The sequence below is a fragment of the Alligator mississippiensis genome, chromosome 11, assembly GCF_030867095.1.
Source record: "Alligator mississippiensis isolate rAllMis1 chromosome 11, rAllMis1, whole genome shotgun sequence".
NCBI classification, from domain to species: domain Eukaryota; kingdom Metazoa; phylum Chordata; order Crocodylia; family Alligatoridae; genus Alligator; species Alligator mississippiensis.
The window spans coordinates 46,847,004-46,865,216 of NC_081834.1; the positions used below are offsets into that span (position 1 = coordinate 46,847,004).

The 18,213-nt window shown below is 48.1% G+C and overlaps 1 protein-coding gene across 4 annotated transcripts; it reads left to right on the forward strand.

Moving 5' to 3' along the window:
- The first annotated feature begins 4,812 nt into the window (after positions 1-4,812).
- LOC132243816 (zinc finger protein 239-like) lies at positions 4,813-13,595 on the forward strand. 4 transcript variants are annotated; one of them, XR_009455388.1, is made up of 5 exons: positions 4,813-5,260; positions 5,727-5,885; positions 7,475-7,678; positions 9,254-9,491; positions 10,500-10,587. XR_009455388.1 is itself a non-coding variant. In XM_059714248.1 (4 exons), exons 3-4 carry the CDS (start codon positions 7,645-7,647, stop codon positions 11,504-11,506), a joined length of 1,041 nt encoding a protein of 346 aa, XP_059570231.1. In that variant the 5' UTR covers positions 4,923-5,260; positions 5,727-5,885; positions 7,475-7,644; the 3' UTR covers positions 11,507-13,595. The 4 variants fall into 4 exon arrangements, 3 of the variants coding, with proteins under 3 accessions (XP_059570231.1, XP_059570232.1, XP_059570233.1); XM_059714248.1 differs by lacking the exon at positions 9,254-9,491 and having other exon boundaries at positions 4,923-5,260; positions 10,500-13,595; XM_059714249.1 differs by lacking the exon at positions 9,254-9,491 and having other exon boundaries at positions 4,923-5,260; positions 5,727-5,870; positions 10,500-13,595.
- Positions 13,596-18,213: the final 4,618 nt, after the last annotated feature.

The following is an 18,213-nucleotide window of genomic DNA, read 5'->3' on the forward strand; positions in this document are numbered from 1 at the left end:
GAGTCCTTTATCTGGAGGGGACAAGAGGGCAGATCTTATTTGGAGAATTTAGTTCTCTGTACAAACTGTTTTTGAGCTGGATTGTTCAGCCCTGGGGAGAGAACAAGCCATGCAGCTTTCAAAACTCCTAAGGCAAGAAAGAAAAAAGATAGCCTGGTGCTTCTGGGAGGACCTGACATAATGGGTCCCTGATCTTGACCACTGTGGCACAAGTCCCACTCCACCTTCAGTTGGGCAAGTAGTATATATGCAGCTAATTTAGTTTTTAGCTCTTACACTGCTCCTTGAGGAAGGCATAATAACTCTATGTACACACAAAATGGAGAAGAAGGAGGGCACTTCCACCTGGTAGCCCAGGAGACTCATTATTAGGGTACTTGCTGATGGAATGGGGAACTGCAGATTCTAGGTGCTCCCATCTAGCTCCCAACCTCAGTTTTTCCTCAGTTTCAGTTTTTGTGTGATGTTGGGCAAGTCACTTGGGCTTGGATCCTAAAATTGAGGGTTTAGGTCTGGTGCTGCTCCTCCTTCCCACTGGTATTAGATGCCAGGGAAAGTACCTAGCTCCCCTGAAGAGTGATTGGCGACACTTGAGGTGCCATGGACTAGGATTCACAACACCTGGCTTGCCAAACACAGAGGTGGCTGAAGCCAGCCAGCCAATAGGGAAAGCTGAAGAGGCAAGTGTATGTGGAAACACCCATCTCTGTCTCAGTCTATGGTCCCTCCCTCCTTGAGTTCAGTGCTGCTGAGATCCAGAGCCCCAAACTACTGCCCAGCTACAGGTGCCAAAGTCAAGGGTGATGCCAATGCCCAGCTTTTGCATAGTGGCTTAGTGTACAGAGCATTACTCAGCAGACCATTTTTTTTATTTAATTTTTCTGTATTCCCAGCCAAATTGGTCAAATCCATTCCAAATCCATGAGTCAGTGCAGAACCATAAGTGGCCCTACTACCAGCAAACATCCTCCACCCCCATCTGGGGCTTCAGATGTTCCCAAAACCTTTGTTGAGCATCCTTCTTGCAGGCCCAAGCCCGGAGGCTTGGGGTTTGGATGCCCCGAGTTTTGTTTGCCCTTAGCAATAAGGCCCCAGGAGCAAGCTAGGGAGGAGTCCCCCATTTTCATAAAGTGGGCATAAAGCCAAGGTTAACCGTGCATCACCTCTGCAGGTACTATCCCATACCAGCAAAGCAGTCTTTCCCGGGTGTGACTAGGAAGCCACTGTGGTGATCACGGTATTTCCCCTGGGTATGCAATGGCTGCACTTGATCTGAGCCTTCAAGAGACCAAGAAGCAAGCCATTAACCTGGATTTTAAGATCATCTCAGCCTAAAGAGGTTTAAAAACTACATCTTCCACCTCCCCACTGAGTGCTCTAAACACTGCACTGTGGGCTAAGATAACACTCACTATCCTTCCTGATGAAGTGGGGACTCTCACCCCACAAGGAATGTGTGAAGTTACTTACTTTGAAAGGAATACTGAGACTTACTTTTCTCCAGGCCTGAACAACAGGCTGTTTTATTCCAGAATAACAAAACCAAAACCTGGGAAAGTAGAATTAATTCAGAAACAACATAGGGCAGAGCTCTAGCTCTCAAGCTCCACCCCATAATAATAAGGACTAGCAATTTAGCCCTATAATTGCTCAGTTACTACATTCCTCCCCTCTTAATTTACAACCCGGACATAATGTTTCAAATAACTAGGAGCTCTCCATTCTCTGGCTGGATAACGGCCCTCCAGACCAGGAGAGAGAGACTATGTGTCTGTCTCCAGCATCTCCGCTCTCCGGACTAGGACTCTGTGGATATTTCCAAATTACTGGGCTCAGAATTTTCAGTCATTCTACCCAATTCCGGGTCCTCCGAAAACCCATCCTTCTCAGGTAATGGCTCTGGTCCCTCAGGTAGGTTGGTTTGTAAGCGGATGTGGTCCTGATGTCGTCTCACCATTTGGCCATCACTGACTAATTTTAAAAGATACGGGTCCTGTTTGTTCTTGGATCCTGCCTGGAACCCAAGTAGGTTGGCGGGTACTGAAATTTATTGTGTAGACAGGATCAGGCACCCCCAAAACTCTCTTTTTAACGTAATAGTCATGGTTGTGTTTTTGAAGGGTCAGTTTTTTCCACACTTCTTCCTCCATATTGGGATACAGTAAATGCAAATGAGTCCTGATCCTCCTTCCCATTAATAGCTGGGCAGGGCTCATGTCTGTGGTAGTTTGAGGTGTGACTTGATATTTTAAAAGGAATCGAGCCAATTTTGTCTCCAAACTTCCTATGGTCATTTTTCTCATCCCTTCTTTGAAGCTCCTCATGGCTCTCTCTGCAAGACCATTCGAAGCTGGGTGGTATGATGATGTTTGAATGTGCTTAATTCTATTTTTACTAAGAAACTCCTTAAATACATGACTAGTGAAATTTGGGACATTATCTGTAACCAATACCACAGGCAATCCATGTGTGGCAAAAGTCTGTCGAAGCTTGTCACAGGTTGCTTCTGAGGTTGTTGAGTTCATGGGGTGCACTCCCACCCATTTTGAATGAGCATCTATTATGATCAAAAACATTTTTCCTAAATAAGGGCTGGCATAGTCTATGTGCAGACGAAATCAAGGCTATCCTGGCCATTCCCAAGGATGTAAGGGTGCTTGTGAGGGAGGCTATTGATGTCCTTGACATGGGGGGCAGTGCTTGACATTGGGGGGGGGGGGGGGGGCAGTGCTTGACCTTTTCAGATCTTCATCTAGGCATGACCACCCCACATAGCTGCGAGCCAGGGCTTTTATTTGGGAAATTCCAGGATGGGCTTCATGTCGTTTTGCCAGCACTTTCTGTCGTCCTTGAGGGGAGACTACCACTGCATGCCCCACAAAACACAGCCATCCTCTATGCTCAGTTTGGTACTCCTGGTCCAAAAGGGCCGAAGCGCTCCTCCTGGACTTTGTCTTGGTCAGCCCTGTAAGGTGTACCGCATTGCCCTAGACAGGACAGGATCTGGCCTAGTCCACATTTCGATCTGAGAAGACTTCATTAGTACAATGGGTGTTGCCCATTCAGCAAACTGCACAGGGGAGATGATGCCTTCTAGTTCCAGTCTAGCCGATACTGTTTAAGTTCTCTCTCTGAGCACGTATGGAACTGGCCTGGCTTTGAAACACTTTGGCTGGCTGCCCTCCTGGGTATAAAGCCTAGCCTTTATTCCCTTCAATGTACCTAACCCCTCTTGGAATACTGCAGGGTAGGCCCCCAGGATTTCTTTTAGGGTGGGCATTTTCTGTAAGTCTAATTTACATATTTCTTCCGTCTAGTCTGAGTTCTTCCAGCCATGTCCTACCGAACAAGTTTGGCCTCTCTCCTTTTATTACTAAGGCCTTTAAGGTTTTCTCTTGTCCTTTATAGGTAACAGGGACACTTACTGATCCTATTACTGGGATGTTTTCCCCAGTGTAAGTCTTTAGTTTTGCTCTTGTCTTTCCCAGTGGGTTCAGGCCTGCTTTACACTGTTGAGAAGTCTCTTCATTAATTACAGATCGTTTAGCTGTACAGTTACTCGATAAGGTCCTACTTTATCTTCCATTACACGACATACAGTGTGGACCTCTTCATCTGCCTCTTCTCCCTCTTCCTCCTGTATGTGATAAGCTTTTTGCTTTCTTCTTTTCAATTTGGCCTGACCTTATTGTGCAGCCAGATGGCCCCCTTTGCATTTTTTTGCTAAGTGTCCCATCTTTCTGCATTTATGGCACTGGGATATTTTGTGTCTGCAAACTGAGGCTGAATGCATGCCTCCACAATGAAAACAACTTTCCAGGTCTCTAAACCTTTGTTGAGAGCTTTGCAATTGGTTTATGGGCTCATGTTGAGTTTCTTTATTGTTGAGATGTAAATCCTGTAAATTTTTCACTGCTGCTTTCATGGCAGTGGCCACCTTTACAGCTTTGTCCAAGGTCAGGTCCCCATCTGCAAGTAATTGTTTTTGAATTTTTACATCACCCACTCCAAACCAAATCTGTCTCTCAACATATCCTCTAGGATATTCCCAAAAAAGCAGTGTTCAGTTATCTTTTTGAGCTCAGCAATGTACTCTAAGATCAATTCACCTGCCTTCCTCCTTCTGTTATGGAATTTGAAGCGTTCTACGATAGTGTTTGGCTTTGGAGTATAATGTTCAGATAAGATCTTTTGCAGCTCCACCAAACTTTTATCTCCTGGCTTTTGAGGTTGCAACAAACTTCTTAAGAGGGAATATGTTTTGCTGCTACAAGCACTGAGAAATATCGCCTTCCTGTTTGTCCCCATCAGTGATTTCATTAGATTGAAAATAATGGCCCAATTTCTCAATATATTACTGCCAATCCTCAACATCTGGGTTAAATTCTGCCGTTTTCCCATAGGAAGACATAGTTAGAAATCCCATCCTCATTGCGACTGTTAAGTCCCTTACTTTGAAAGGAATACTGAGATTGACTTTTCTCCAGGCCCGAATAATAAGACTGTTTTATTCCGGAACAACAAACCAAAAACTGGGAAAGTACAAGTAATTCAGGAACAACAGAATCCTAGCTCTCAAGCTCCATCCTACAGTAAAGACTAGCAATTTAACCCTATAATTGTCCAATTACTACAGAATGCAAAAGTCATGGGGCCAGAAAAGAGCATAAGGAGAGACTCATTCACTCTGTATCCCAGCAAGGAAGGTGCTGTCCTGGGAGGGAGCCCTAGGCTCTGGGACTGCTTGTGCATGTTGCATTAGATAGCCTTTGGGCAGAAGGCATTAGGAAGCTCTTGGTCCCCACCCTCTGCCTCCCTCCTGCCCCGAGAGAGCAGGTCTGGGCCCAGTGCAGCAGGTGAGGGCAGCAGCCACAGCAAGGGCCGCTGCATTTCCAAGTCACCCCAGCAAGGGCGTGAGGGCAGCCAAGCAGCAACCTGTGCTGGGAGCAACATGGAGCAGCGCTGCACCAGCCACCCTTTTGATCCGAGGCCGGACGAGGAGCCACTTTCATTGCCTGTGTCCGCCAGAGGGCCCTGCCAGGGCTGAGGGAAGGAGGTGGCTCTCTCCCCCTCCCTGACTTTTTGCTCAGCAAAGGGGAGGCAGAACTTCCTGGGTCAAACGCTGCTGTTGTTGCTGCTGCCTCCATTGTGAGCAGCTGCTGCTCCCACAGTGGGCAGAGACTTGCATTGCAGCCCGGTCCTCCAGTGGCAGGATCCACCCGGGCTCTGCCAGCACCAACTCCTGAGCCGGGGACTCCAGGTAATGGAAAGAGACCTAGGGAAAGTGCTAGCATAAGCAGCACAGGGGCTCTGCACCCACTGCCCCTTTGCACCCATCACCACTCCCCAGGGTCTGCAAGCCCCAGAGCTGGTGCCCTCACTGGCACACATACGGGCTCTTGCTTCTGGGAGTGCTGGCAGGAGCTGACCTAGCTATCCCCCTGGGAGTGAGACTCACTAAGTATTGCATCCAGTGGTGAGGGGTTGGTGGAAGAAGAAAAGGACACTGCAATGAGGCAGCAGGAGCAGTCAGTGGGCAGGGAGGTGGCAGGCTCCAGCCCAACCCAGACCCTTTCCCTGCAGTCTCCTTGGGCAGAGTCACTATCCCATGCCCAAGGCAAAGAGCAGAGGAAAAACTAATCCCTGTCTCTGTCCAGTCTCCACACTGCTGTTGGGATGGGGACAGCATTGTGGGACTCTCCAAAGTCACTTCTCTTTCATTGCAGCTGAAGCTGACTGTGACACTGACAGTCTGTGCCAGTGACACAAGGTCCATCTACCAAGCCTTCCTCCGTTTCCCTGACATACGGGATGACAGTGGAGGCAGCGCCGGTCTGACCCAGTCTGGCAGTTCCTATATGCACATGCAGGTTCGACAGTGCCAGGTCTGATGTGGAAAGTTTGTGGAAACACCACTGAGCCAGTACTTAAGAAGGGGATGTGAAAATCATGTTACCTTCTACAGGCAATTACAATTTTTTTTCTAAGACTTCAGATGCCTTCAGAATTTGGTTTAGGATGTTAACATTTGACCGAGGGAGAATTCCTAGGTCAGACACTCCTCTCGCTGTTGTGTGGGAAATATTTGTTTTGATATAGATGTATTATAAGGGTTGAATTAGCCTCCAACCTACATATATGCTGACATTTTCATTCAATAAGATTTACTAACTTAGCAAACTGTTCTGCAAACCCTAATGCACATGGTTGCCTGTGGGAAGGCATAGGGTGCCACTGGCTTCATTTTAACTGCTAATACTGGAAGGACTGGGAAAATAGTGTAGTGTAGTGCAGTGCTGTTCAACTTGGGTGCCTCAGCACCCTGGGGTGGTGTGAGATCTTTTTAGTGTCACTGTGCTGCTCCTGGCTGGCGCTGCCCTGCTGCGCCCATTTCTGGGAGATTCTGGGAGGGCCAGACCAAGAAGCAACTGAGGCAGGAGGGGTTGTGCTGTTGCAGCCTTGCTGGACATCAAGGCTGTTGTGAGGCAGGTGCTGCTGATGTGAGTTTTACACTCCAGGACTCTAAAGCAAAGTAAGAATCATCACTCCAATCTCAGACCCAATAAATGCAGCAATATGCCCACAAGTTTTCAGTGGTGGGAGAACTCCTTGTTCCTTTTTTATTCTCCTTGCTTTGAAGCTGGGCAATCTTTAGGCTGCTCTGATTCTAGGTTTGCTACTGCAACTTATAATCAGGCCTTATTTCCAACTCCCTTTTGGGCACATACAATAAGCCTCTAAGATGCTGGTGAAGTGCTGCAGCAGAATAAAAAGCATACAGCACTATGAAAAGTGACTGGTTTAACTGCAAAACAAGGAGTAAGCAGGTGTTAGGGAGAGACCTAAGTTCTCTTGAGCTCAAAAATTCGTTTGGGAACTTTGAGGAGATGTCTGCACATAGTAATGGAACTAGAAGTTTGCTGGCAAGAACTATGAATGAAAATCTGGTGGGGTATGTCTCCCTTGCATGGGGAAAAGGAGGGGCTCCCTTTGCCTACAGCCCCAGAGTGCTGCTAAATTCAGTAAAGTGATGGAGGGGTGCTGTGAGTTTAAAAAGATTATGAACCACGGCTTTAGTGAATTGGGATGTGCTGGTGATCATCTGTAATCAGTGACCATGTTAGGCTCTCTATACCAGGCACTAAAATTGGGCTCCTAAATCAATATCCAAGTCTATTATTTTTGGGCCACTTATTCATGGGCTGATTATGCATAGTTCTGAGCACTCAGAATTTTGGCCTGAAGTTGCACACGTAACAGTCTCGACATACAGGCCATCAGCCGAAACACCTGAACACAGATGTGAGAACCTAGCCCTAGGCTTTTGTTTCTGAATATCTTGCCTCAAGTATTTCAGTAGCACAGCAGAGCCCAGAGCTTGTATCCATTGGGAAAGAGCTTGGGGGAAGCTAGGTTGTGAAATGGGCAGAAGCCTCTTCTGGAACCACCTTAATTGCCTTTCTTGATTTGACAGGTGGCAGAATAAAATCCATGTTTCACCCCAGATGGTCCCAGCCTCCCAAAGAATGGAGAGAGGGTGTAGCTGCGGTGGAGCTGGTGACCTTTGACAAGGTGGCTGCATGTTTCCCTAAAGGGCAGTGATCTCTGCTGGACCCCCATCAAAGAGCCCTCTGTGGGAACAAGATGCAGGAGAACCATAAGACTATGGCCTCGCTGGGTAAGGATTCCCATCCCCTAGAGCAGGTATACAGCCCACCGAGGTGGGTCACCTAGCTGCCGTCTTCTCCCAAGGCCAGAATGGAGGAGCGGGGGGCCAAAGTTGCCAGCTCATGGGGTTCACATGCCCTTTGCAGCCTCACACCACTGCAGGGAGATGCCTCAGCATGGCGCCTACTGCTACTGCCATTAAATTTTATGTTTCCCTTTGCTGACAGCACTCGGCTACAGGGTGGAGCAACAACAGACGTAGTAAGAGCCACACTGCTGCTTCCCCCCACAGCAGCATGAGACCGAGAAGAGGATGAAAATCCATGTTAACCCCCTGTAGCAGGGGGCCTTCTCAGGGCCGATTTGCCTTTGGCCCGCCCACCTGTTTCTGAGCCAACCGCCTGCCTTCTCACCTGCCATGCCTTGTTATCTAATTAATGATCTTGATTAGGCGGGAGGCTGCCCATTTCTTGCCCTGATGCCAGGGGGCGCTATCTGTGGCTCTGTTTCTCCCCTACACCACAGCCCAAGCCTCACAGATGGCATCCACTGATGTTAATTTCACCAGCCCCACACTGGGCCCCAGAATCCTCCAGTTCAGACCCCAGCTGGATCCCTCCACTCAGGCAGCCTACCCCACCCTCATTCAGGGCTGCTTAGCTTCCTGAAACTACTTCCCCTCTCAGGTGTGATCCCCCCGGGACCCTTGGACACACTGGCCCTGGCCTCACCTCCAAGGCCAGTCAAAAACCCCAGGCCCTCATCTCTGGGCATCCCTCGCAGTGAGCCCCTGGCCCTTTTGACTGGTCTGGTCCTGGCCCCAGCACTGACCAGTCGAGGGTACTCTACATCAGGCCTCTGAGCCTCTAGCCCCACCCTCTCTTGTGGGTCCGGCTTCTGGCCCCTACTAGGGGTTAACCCACCGGGTTGTGGGTGCTGGGGTTATTAAGGCACCCCAACTGACCTGCCTTTCACCGGGGTGGTAACTGGCCTGGCATTTCCTGGGGGCTTCCATGCCACAGAGCTTCACCAGGCCACCCACTCCCGGCAGGGTGCAGTTTTAGGTCATGCCCAGGACCAGGAGCCTCCAAACCATCCCCTACAGCTCCTGCCCTTACCTCCAGGATGTTTCAAGCAGTCTTGCAGGCAGGTGATGTTACTGCCTGCCTGCCAGCAGCAAAATGCTCTGTGTATATGGGCAGCCAAAGATCTAAAATAGCCACCGCAATCAAGCACCTGCTGACTGCTTGGCTCAGGTCTTGAAGTGGCAGCACCAACAGTGCCCTGCCACACTGCCAAGTTGCTGGCTGTACCAACACACACTCCCTGCTGCCCTTCCTCCTAGAGATGTGGCAGGGCTTCTTGACCCAGCTGTCAGAGCCCTGGCAAGAGATGGATTTCTAGCAGCCCCAGTCCCCTGTGGTCGGTGTGGATGTGGCCTGCAAGCACCTGCAAAGCAGGGAATGTGGCCCACAGACCAATTCGATTTTGACAACCCTGGCCTAGAGAATTAGGAGCTGCAGTGGATAGTGTCTCTAAAGCAACTGATCCAGCTTCCATACAGAGCTTGTCTCTGCTTTCCCAGCTTTCAGGATCTGATCTCCTGAAGTCCCCAGATTCTGGATGTGTCAGGCTGTCCTTTCTCATCTGCTCCCCTGGGTGAGGATGTCTCTTCCAAAAACTGAGGCTCTCAGGTGATACATGCTCCATGTACCCAAGCCTCTTGCCAGGACACACTCCATTTTCTTTGCTGCCTTGGTAATGGAGCCTCGTTCTGCCTAAGTGCTGTCTGCGCAGTCTTCTCTGTGTCTGTGGGGCACAAGGTATGGTAAGGTGAAGGGGAGCCAACACCAGGCATGAAGTGTCAGTCAGCTGGATACCTGTAAGGGCAGAGCAGACCTCATGGGATGAGGAAAGGCAAATCTATTATGGCCACATGTGTAGAGGCTGTTCACTTGCTGCACTGGGCTGGGGCAGATGTCTAGTGACCTCCTTTCTTGGCTGTGGACATTGTTTCCCTTGTGTATTTCTGCATAGCTTGTGTTAAGGCAGCACCTTGTGGCCCCAGTCAGGAATCAGGGTCCCATTTTGTTGGCAGTGGTGACACGCAGGGAGTGCACAGGGGTGCATGTGCACCCCCTGAGAGCATGGGTGCACCCCTTGACCGGCCACGCTCCCCGCTCCCCGCTTAGGTGATGGGCGGGTGGGGCAGGAGGGAGTGCTGGTGTCCCCCTGTGAGTGCCAGCCAGGGAGTGGGAGCACTGGATGTAGCACCATGGCCGCTTCCAGGTGCAGCACGGCTACTTCCCGGTTGGTGAGTTTTGCTGCAGGGGACCCCACCTCCCCCCTCCCGGTTGGTGAGATTGGCCGTGGGGGGAACCCCCCCCGGTCACTGACTGGTTGCTGGGAGGGCACATGCCCTCCCTGACTCAGGTGGCACCAGTTGCTCATGTCTGTTGGTCACTGCACAGCCAGAGAATGAGGGAAAGTCCCTGCCCAAAAAGCTGGCAGTCTTGCTGACCTTCCTCTCATGGTGTGGGGCAGGGAGGGATATAAGGTTTTGTGGGGGATGAAAGAGGAGGTGATTATCAGTGATGGAGATATTATTAACTCCCAGATACCTATTAAGTAGAGCCTCCCTACTCAGCTCCCTAGGATAGCCAGTGAGGGCCATTCCTTAGTTAGAGAGGACAAACCCTCACTTCAGACCAGGGCATCATGGGATCCTGTAAGACTCATAGCCCAGTTCTTGTAGGTGGTGAGTGGGCAACTTGGTAATATCACTGGATACAATGACTGCTCAGGCCTCACTTGTTTCCTTGCTCCAACAGGTGATGGGAGGGAGAACAAGGAGATTACTCAGCAAGAAGGACCTGAGCAAGTGGAACTACGCAGGGCAGAAGTGAGAGTTGCTGAAAGGGATGCTTCCCAGGCAGTGGGGTCGGAAGGGGCCCCTGAAAATCAGTGCAAGCCCAAGAGACTGGAAGGAAACTGCGTAGGGGAGAGACAGGGAAAATGCACTCAGAAGAGCAAAGGGCTCAGGAAGCTGAATGGCCCTGTCCAGGGGAGAGTCCCCGGTGGAGATGGGCCCACCATATGCAGTGACTGTGGGAGGAGCTTCTATTGCCAGTCCGCGCTGGTGACTCACCAGCGCATCCACACTGGGGAAAAGCCCTACCAGTGCCTGGACTGTGAGAAAAGTTTCCGCCGGAGCTCACACCTCATCTCGCACCAACGCACACACACACGAGAGAGACCCTACCGCTGCCCCGACTGTGGGAAGAGCTTCAACCAGAAATCCAACCTCCTCATCCACCAGCGCATCCACACAGGAGAGCGGCCCTACCAGTGTCCTGAGTGTGGAAAGAGCTTCAGCTACAGGTCAGTCCTGATCATACACCAGAAAACCCACACGGGCGAGAAGCCCTACAAGTGTCCTGACTGCGGGAAGATCTTCAGCCAGAGCTCAGACCTCACCAAGCACCAGCGCGTCCACACGGGCGAGAAGCCGTATGCCTGCACCGAGTGCGGGAAGAACTTCAGCCTGAACTCACACCTCCTCTCGCACCAGCGCACCCACGGAGGGGAGAAACCCTACACCTGCCCCGACTGTGGCAAAAGCTTCAACGACAGCTCCAACCTCATCACCCACCAGCGCATCCACACGGGGGAGAAGCCCTATAAGTGTCCTGACTGTGGGAAGAGCTTTGGGAGGCTCTCACACCTTCACAGGCACCAGAGGACTCACACAGGGGAGAAACCCTACACGTGCCTGGACTGTGGGAAGAGCTTCAGCGAGAGCTCATCCCTGATTAGGCACCAGAGAGTCCATATCTGAAGTGGGGGGAATGTCAGGGGGAGTCCCTGAAGGATGAGGGCACACAACAGGTCCTCTCCAGAGCATTCTCAAATGACTTCCTAGGGCTAGGAACAGACATTGCATTTGTCCCAGCACAAGGTGTGCCTGTGCTTGTCCTAGAGCAGAAATATCCAGGGATTGACAAGAACACACATTACCCTTCCAATCAGGGTTCAATGAGCAGTTGAATGCATTGTCACTCTTCTGCCATTGATGCACAGGCTAACTGTTCAGACACATTTTGTGATGTCCTAAGACAAACTGTTAGCACTTCTTACTCCATGAACCTTTTTAGGACAGCGGACATGGATTTCTGACTATTGTGCCTCCAGATTCAGGTCTCATAAACAGGAAGAGAGATTTTTCCATGGTGCTGCAAGGCCTAGTTGATCCCCATGGAGAAGATTTCCCCCTGTTAAAATGTGCGTGTGCATGGGAGGGGGAGTCTGGAAAAGTCCCTGATGCCAGGAGTTTTAGAAATGCAGCCCTGTTTCCTGCAATGAGAACGGGACCTTTTTACAGCATAGACTGATTTTTCCTACCATTCTGGAAACTGAAAAAGGCCTGGGAGACCCTTGGATGCGTGGCAGTGGAGCCAAGGGAAGTGACATTGGTCAACATAACTCTGGAGAAGTAAAGGAGCCACTGATAAACAGGCAAAACCATGTCTGAGGCAGTGCACTGTGGGATAGCAGTGGGAAGTCTGCCAGAGCTGTATAATTAATCTAAAATAGTGATGCACCCACATGAACCTCATTCTGCCATAATGCCTTCCAAAATAGACAATAGAGACATGATGCTTCACGGTGGATTAGTTAGACTAGGATAAAATGCCAGATTACTTTAAAATAACTGAGTATGAACGCAAGGCAGTTTATGTCATAAGAACAAAAGCTGTACCTGAAAACCTTTCTTATTTATTCAAGGCCTTTGTGACTGAAAGGCAATAAGAAAAAAAAGAACATTTTAAAAAGGAGATCTCATTAAAAAAAAAAAAAAAAAAGATGAAAGGGATCCTCCCCTATTCTCCCATACCTCATGAACTTTCATCAGCTCTTATAGTCTACAATTTTGATAGAAGTGAGTTAAATCACTGTAATTTTGCCTGTGAATGAAGCAGGGTTAAAGTTAGAGAAGCTCTGCTGCACTTACATCACTATATCATACAGAGGTAGCAGTTTCATTGTAACAGCTTGTATCACTACCCTTTGATAATAAATGAAATAGTTATGTTTCCCTATACCCTGAGCTGAGAGAGATAGTTAGTCTGAAGTCAGTCAGAAGGCGGGGGAGATATGAACGTTTATAGACTAAGTAAATAAGGCAGATATGTAGAGCACAAGCTTTCATGAACCCAGGTTCAGCCCATCAGATGCTGTGAAAGGAGGTGCAGAAAACAGGGTGAGAGAGAGGCACTGGAATACAAAAGAAAAGGGAGGGGGCAGAGAGAGAGAAAGAGGAGGGAGAGAGTGGGAGGCAGTGCTAGGAAAGAAAAGCAAACAGGCAGTGAATTCATAGGAACAAAGCGGGCCATAAAAGCTAATCCAGGTAATGGAATAAGAATCCATAGTGCCTGTTTAAACCATATTTAATGCAACCCAGTTTGTGGATGATTTCTTGGTCTGCACTTTCCTGTTCAAACTGGTTTTTAAAGTGTGGGTTTTTTTGCCTGAGAACAGCAATCCTGTGGTCAGCGATGGGGTTTCCAGGGAGGTTGAAATGTTCTGACACAGGTTTTCGTGTCTTTCTTCAGCTGATGTCAGATTGTGGTTCATTCATTCTTACACATAGAGATCTCCCCACCTGTCCCATGCAAACTGCATGAGTCTCAGCACAAACAGCAATGCTTGTAGCACAGTCTAGTTGTTTGGTGTTGATTTTAATCAGTAAATATGTCTGAGTAAAAGCCACAACCAATTCTAAAGACAAGGAACTCACGTATATCAGCCAATGAGAAAACATGGGCAGTCCGCATTATGTATTTGCATAGGTCTTTAAAGACACATCTGTTTTGATGTTTAGATGTTATCATACATTTGGCTGAAAAAAGAAAATTTCCTAGATGCAAGTTTTGTAAGATGTTTGACTTATTGCAGAGTATCTTCATTAAATGAAAGTGTTTCTAGCGGAATACCACAGGGTTCAACATTAGGCCAAGTAGTATTCAACAAGTTCGATAATGACCTGGAAGGAAACACACCAACATTTCTGACAAACTTTCCAGCTGCTTTGTAGCTTGGAGAAGTGGGACCTAGTGAGGAAGCCAGGACAGTTGTACTGAATCACTTGGTCAGATGGACCCATTCCAAAGGCATGTATTTTAATTTAGACAAATGCAAGATTGTACATAGACAACCAAGGCCAGATGTTCAGGGATACATAGGGAATGTGCAGGCTGCAGCATACACAGACATACTGCTCAGCTCTGTGCACTCTGTCTGCTGGACAAGAAGCAGGGTAGTCATGTCTGCAGGGTGCTGTGCCTGGGCTAGTTAGCGCTGCTTCTCAGTGGTGCAAAATTGACCTATCCCTACTTCCTGCCCCTCCCTATCCTGGGGTTTCTCCCTCTGCTTCTGTCTGGCAGTGCAGTTCCCCTTTTCTTCACCTTAGCTGCTGCCTTTATCCCTGATGATGCCCATCTGCCCCCTCCTTGCCCAGCTCCCTCCTGTTTGACCTTCCTGGAAAATCCTGCCCATCCCTTCTCTCTAATCCGCCCAGTTTTCCTCTCCTTTCGCATCTCAAGGGACACATCAGATGACAAGGGAGGGTAGAGCAAAACCAGCAGCTTCAGCCAATGTCATGGAGCATCCTCAAATCACTCTAGTGCACTGGGCAGCCGTAAAGTTGCTCATTTCCCTGCGCTGTAGTTTCTGAAACTTTATTTCAGCTCTGCTGACATCAGCTTGAGAGCCAGAAACTCCAGGTAATGGAGAGAGACCTGGGGAAAAGTGCTAGAGACAGGCAGGACAGTGATTCTCTGGACACAACAGCCCCAGGAGCCTCAGCTCTTGCCACCCTTGGGAAGCTGCTCCTTTGCTGTTAATGCACATTTGGGAGGGATTGGAACAACTGGAACAGTAGTGAGGCCATTGCCCTCACTGGCTCCAAACAGGATCTGGCTCAGGTGTGAAACTGGAAAGAATAATTCAGGCTGGGGAAATGGGATGGCAGGAGGACCACAGTCGTGCCTTGATGGGGCTTCTGTTTTGTCTTCCTGGAATAGGGTGAATGGAAGGAGTGAAAATACATCCATGATGGAGGGGAGAGGCAGCGTGGAGGGTGACATTTAACCATCTCTATGCAGGTAGGGAAAGAACAGAGAGGGGGAAGGGTAGAGACATGCAGGGCAGAGGGAGTTTTCTTCGGTTTAAAAAAAGTGCTTCTCCTGCCCCTTCATAAAAAAACCCATAGGGTTGCTTGAATTCAAAAGCATGAGGGGCACATTCCCTGCTATTGGAGTGCAGACAGGGATGTGTTTGCTCTGTTGGGTATAGCAGGCTCAGGGCACATGAGCTGGATGGAGTTTTAAGGGTGCTTGCACGTATAGTTTCAAAAAGGTAGTACTTCCTTTTTTCTCCTGAGTGACCCAGCTAACTCTATTGCAGGACTCAAGTAACTTTTCTGGTGCTAAATTTAGTCACTTAACTCTGTCACTGAGGTCTGTGGCCACCTGCAGTGAGAGGTCTTCAATATTCAGCAACCGCCATGTCTCAAAAGGTCTTTTTCAGCAGAACAATGTTATGAGGTTACATTGGTCAGGAACTCATATAACAGCATTCAGAATAATTGTTTTTCAGAAACATCCATCAAAGAGTCTAGTTTCAGATGTCAGTGTTAGCACTATGCCCTTCGAATTATTTTGTCTTTTACAGTAGCTAAACTGTGGCAGAGGCCTGTGACTAGCACTGAAACAAACTCCTACTTTCAACCAAATACTCAAGGCAGGAGCATAATCTTATCTGCTGGGTTTTTAATCAAGCCAGCAAAGGAGCCAGTACATTCAAACCGTTAAAGATGATCTACAAAAGGAAACAAAGCTTTTGTTGTTAGTTTTACTTAAATAAAAAACCCATTAGTGTTGTCATGATATACTTCCACATACATGTAATTAGTATTATTAATAACTACCTATGGCCAGATGCAGACATGCAGGCATAGGCGGTTTGTGGCGCCACAAACTACATGTGTTTCACTTTAAACTGTGCACCACACTGCTAATTTGCATCACTGGGACAAAATTTGCTACCAGGATTTCCCTGAAAAAAAGTGGCACAAACCATGCCAAAGTGCTGCTGCTGGGAGAAACGTGGAGATGGGGGAGCAGGGAGCCCAGGGCTGCCTACTCACCTGTCTCAGCGTGCTGCAGAGCCCCCTTGCTCAGGCACCTGCTCCCCAGCCAACCTCTTTGGCTAGCTAGAGCACAGTATGCCTTGAGATGGTGGAGTAGCCAGCCCTGAGCTGCCTGCTCCCCTGTCTCCCTGTGTCTCAGCACAGGGGCTCTGCTATGTAGCCCCTGCACTGAGGCATGGGGAGACGGGAACAGCCAGCCAGGGCTACTTGCTCCTCGGTCTCGAGGCATACTGTGCCCCAGCCAGCTGCAGAGCTGGGGTGCCATGTGCCTCTAGATGGGTGCTCCATGTGCCTCAGTGCAGAAGCCCCACAGTGGAGACCTTGTGCTGAGGTACACAGAGACAGGGAAGAGATAGAGACAGGGCTGCCTGCTCCCCCACCTCCATGTGCTGCCCCCCGGTCAGCTAGGGCACTCTGTGCCCCAGCCAGCCCCCCCCGCTACATGTGGAACAGCGGGACAATGTGTCCCCCTGCAAACTGCATGAGCAGGGGCATGCACTGCAGCACAAAGTCGCAGCACAAATTTGTGCCGCTACTATTTGTGCTGCTGCAAACTCATGCCCCTGCTCGTGTGGACGTGTCTGAGAGTCTCCTCCTCTCTCACTCACAAATGTCATGTATTTAGCTTGTAAAGGTGGCTTGCAGCTCTAGACAGTAACAATTCAAATACCAGTGGGGAAAAATCTAGTCCACAGCATGCACTACATGTTATACACATGTCCTATAGGACTACCTCTAATTAGGATTTCCTGATTAGATTTTTCAGAAGTTTTCCCCTTTTATTATCTTCCTTCTCTAAACCATGTAAGTCCTTACCAGCTGTTATCCTATTTGCGTGGGGATTATCTGCTGTACCCTACTCCTGGTTATAAAAGACCCACCTTTATCTTTAGTCAAATTCAGAGCATTATTGTATATTAATTTTGTCCATTCTGCAAAAATGGTAGTAGTTCATAGATTCATAGATTGCAAGGGGCTGGAAGGGACCTTGCAGATCATCAGGTCCAGCTCCCCAGCTCTAGGCAGTTCAATAGTGGTGGAATGATGTTGTAGCTGGGATGATCCAGGAGGTATGTGAGAGGCAAGGGAGTTATCTTTAGTTGGGAGTTATTTTTTATTGGGAGTTAACGTCTCAGAAGTTATATTTTATTGATTTGATTTCGTTGTTGGGAGAGATTTAGAAAAGCTTTCAGACACAAAATCTCTTTCCTCTAAAAAATTCTTGCCTTTCATAGTACATTATACCATTTGCTTGATCTGATTAATTAAAAAAGGACCACATTTGAACAATAAGATTGAAGAAATATTTATTAAATAAAAATTATTTGTTTCACACATTAGAAACTCTGTCCTGATACGTACTGATAACTTTCCTTAAACACTGTGGAGAATGCAAGAATGCAGTAAGTGTTACAACAACAACTGAGCAGTCATATAGAAAGCCTCTCCTCCAGGGTTATAAGACCAAGAAGAAAAAATTGGTTGAGCATATCAGAGAAGGCACCAAAGCTACCAGTGGAACTGCAGAACTCAGAAGTGTTCCCAGGCCCTTGGACCATCCACAAGTAGTGAGATTTCATTTCAGAAATATCAGCAACTAAAAGATATTTTTTGAGTCGAAGACCTTAAGGAACCACATGGGATTCGATTTCCAGCCATTAGTTGTCCAAGTGATCTGGTGATAAGACAATTTACTTCTCATCTTCCATATCTGTAAGGTGGGGACAGTGGTGCTGAGCTTTTTTGTCTCTCCTGATGAAAAGAACTATATAAGAACTAGGCATCATCATCACCATCACCACTATCATCATCATCATCATCATCTCCTCTTAAGTTTTCTATAGCATCCACAGTGTAATTCATATACTCTAAATTGAGGAGGGAGGAGATATTTATTCCTCCTATGTAAAGATTTTTTTATTGCTTTATTGTCTTAATACCCACTGAAATCCAAACCCCTGGAGAAAAAGATCACTTTGTTCAGAATTTAATACTGCTCTATCAATGATGAGTTGAAAAAGCTCCCAATATGTATTGGGATTTGTCATCCAGGACACTTAGGAAACTTGAATTATGTACATCTGATGCTGCAGAAGTAAATGCGAGGAGGTTTTATGTAAAAGGAAAATCTCAGAACCTCTTAGCCAGCCCTTAAGCTTCCTACAGAAGCAAAAGACGCAATTATTTTCTTTTGTATGGGTAACCTTTAAGCAGTCTTTTGCTAATGAGATACTGACCTCCACTACTAAAAATGATTAAAAGAACAACACACAATGGAGCGTGTAACCAATGTCGCTGCTGACTTTTTTCACGAGTAAAGCACAGACACTGAACAA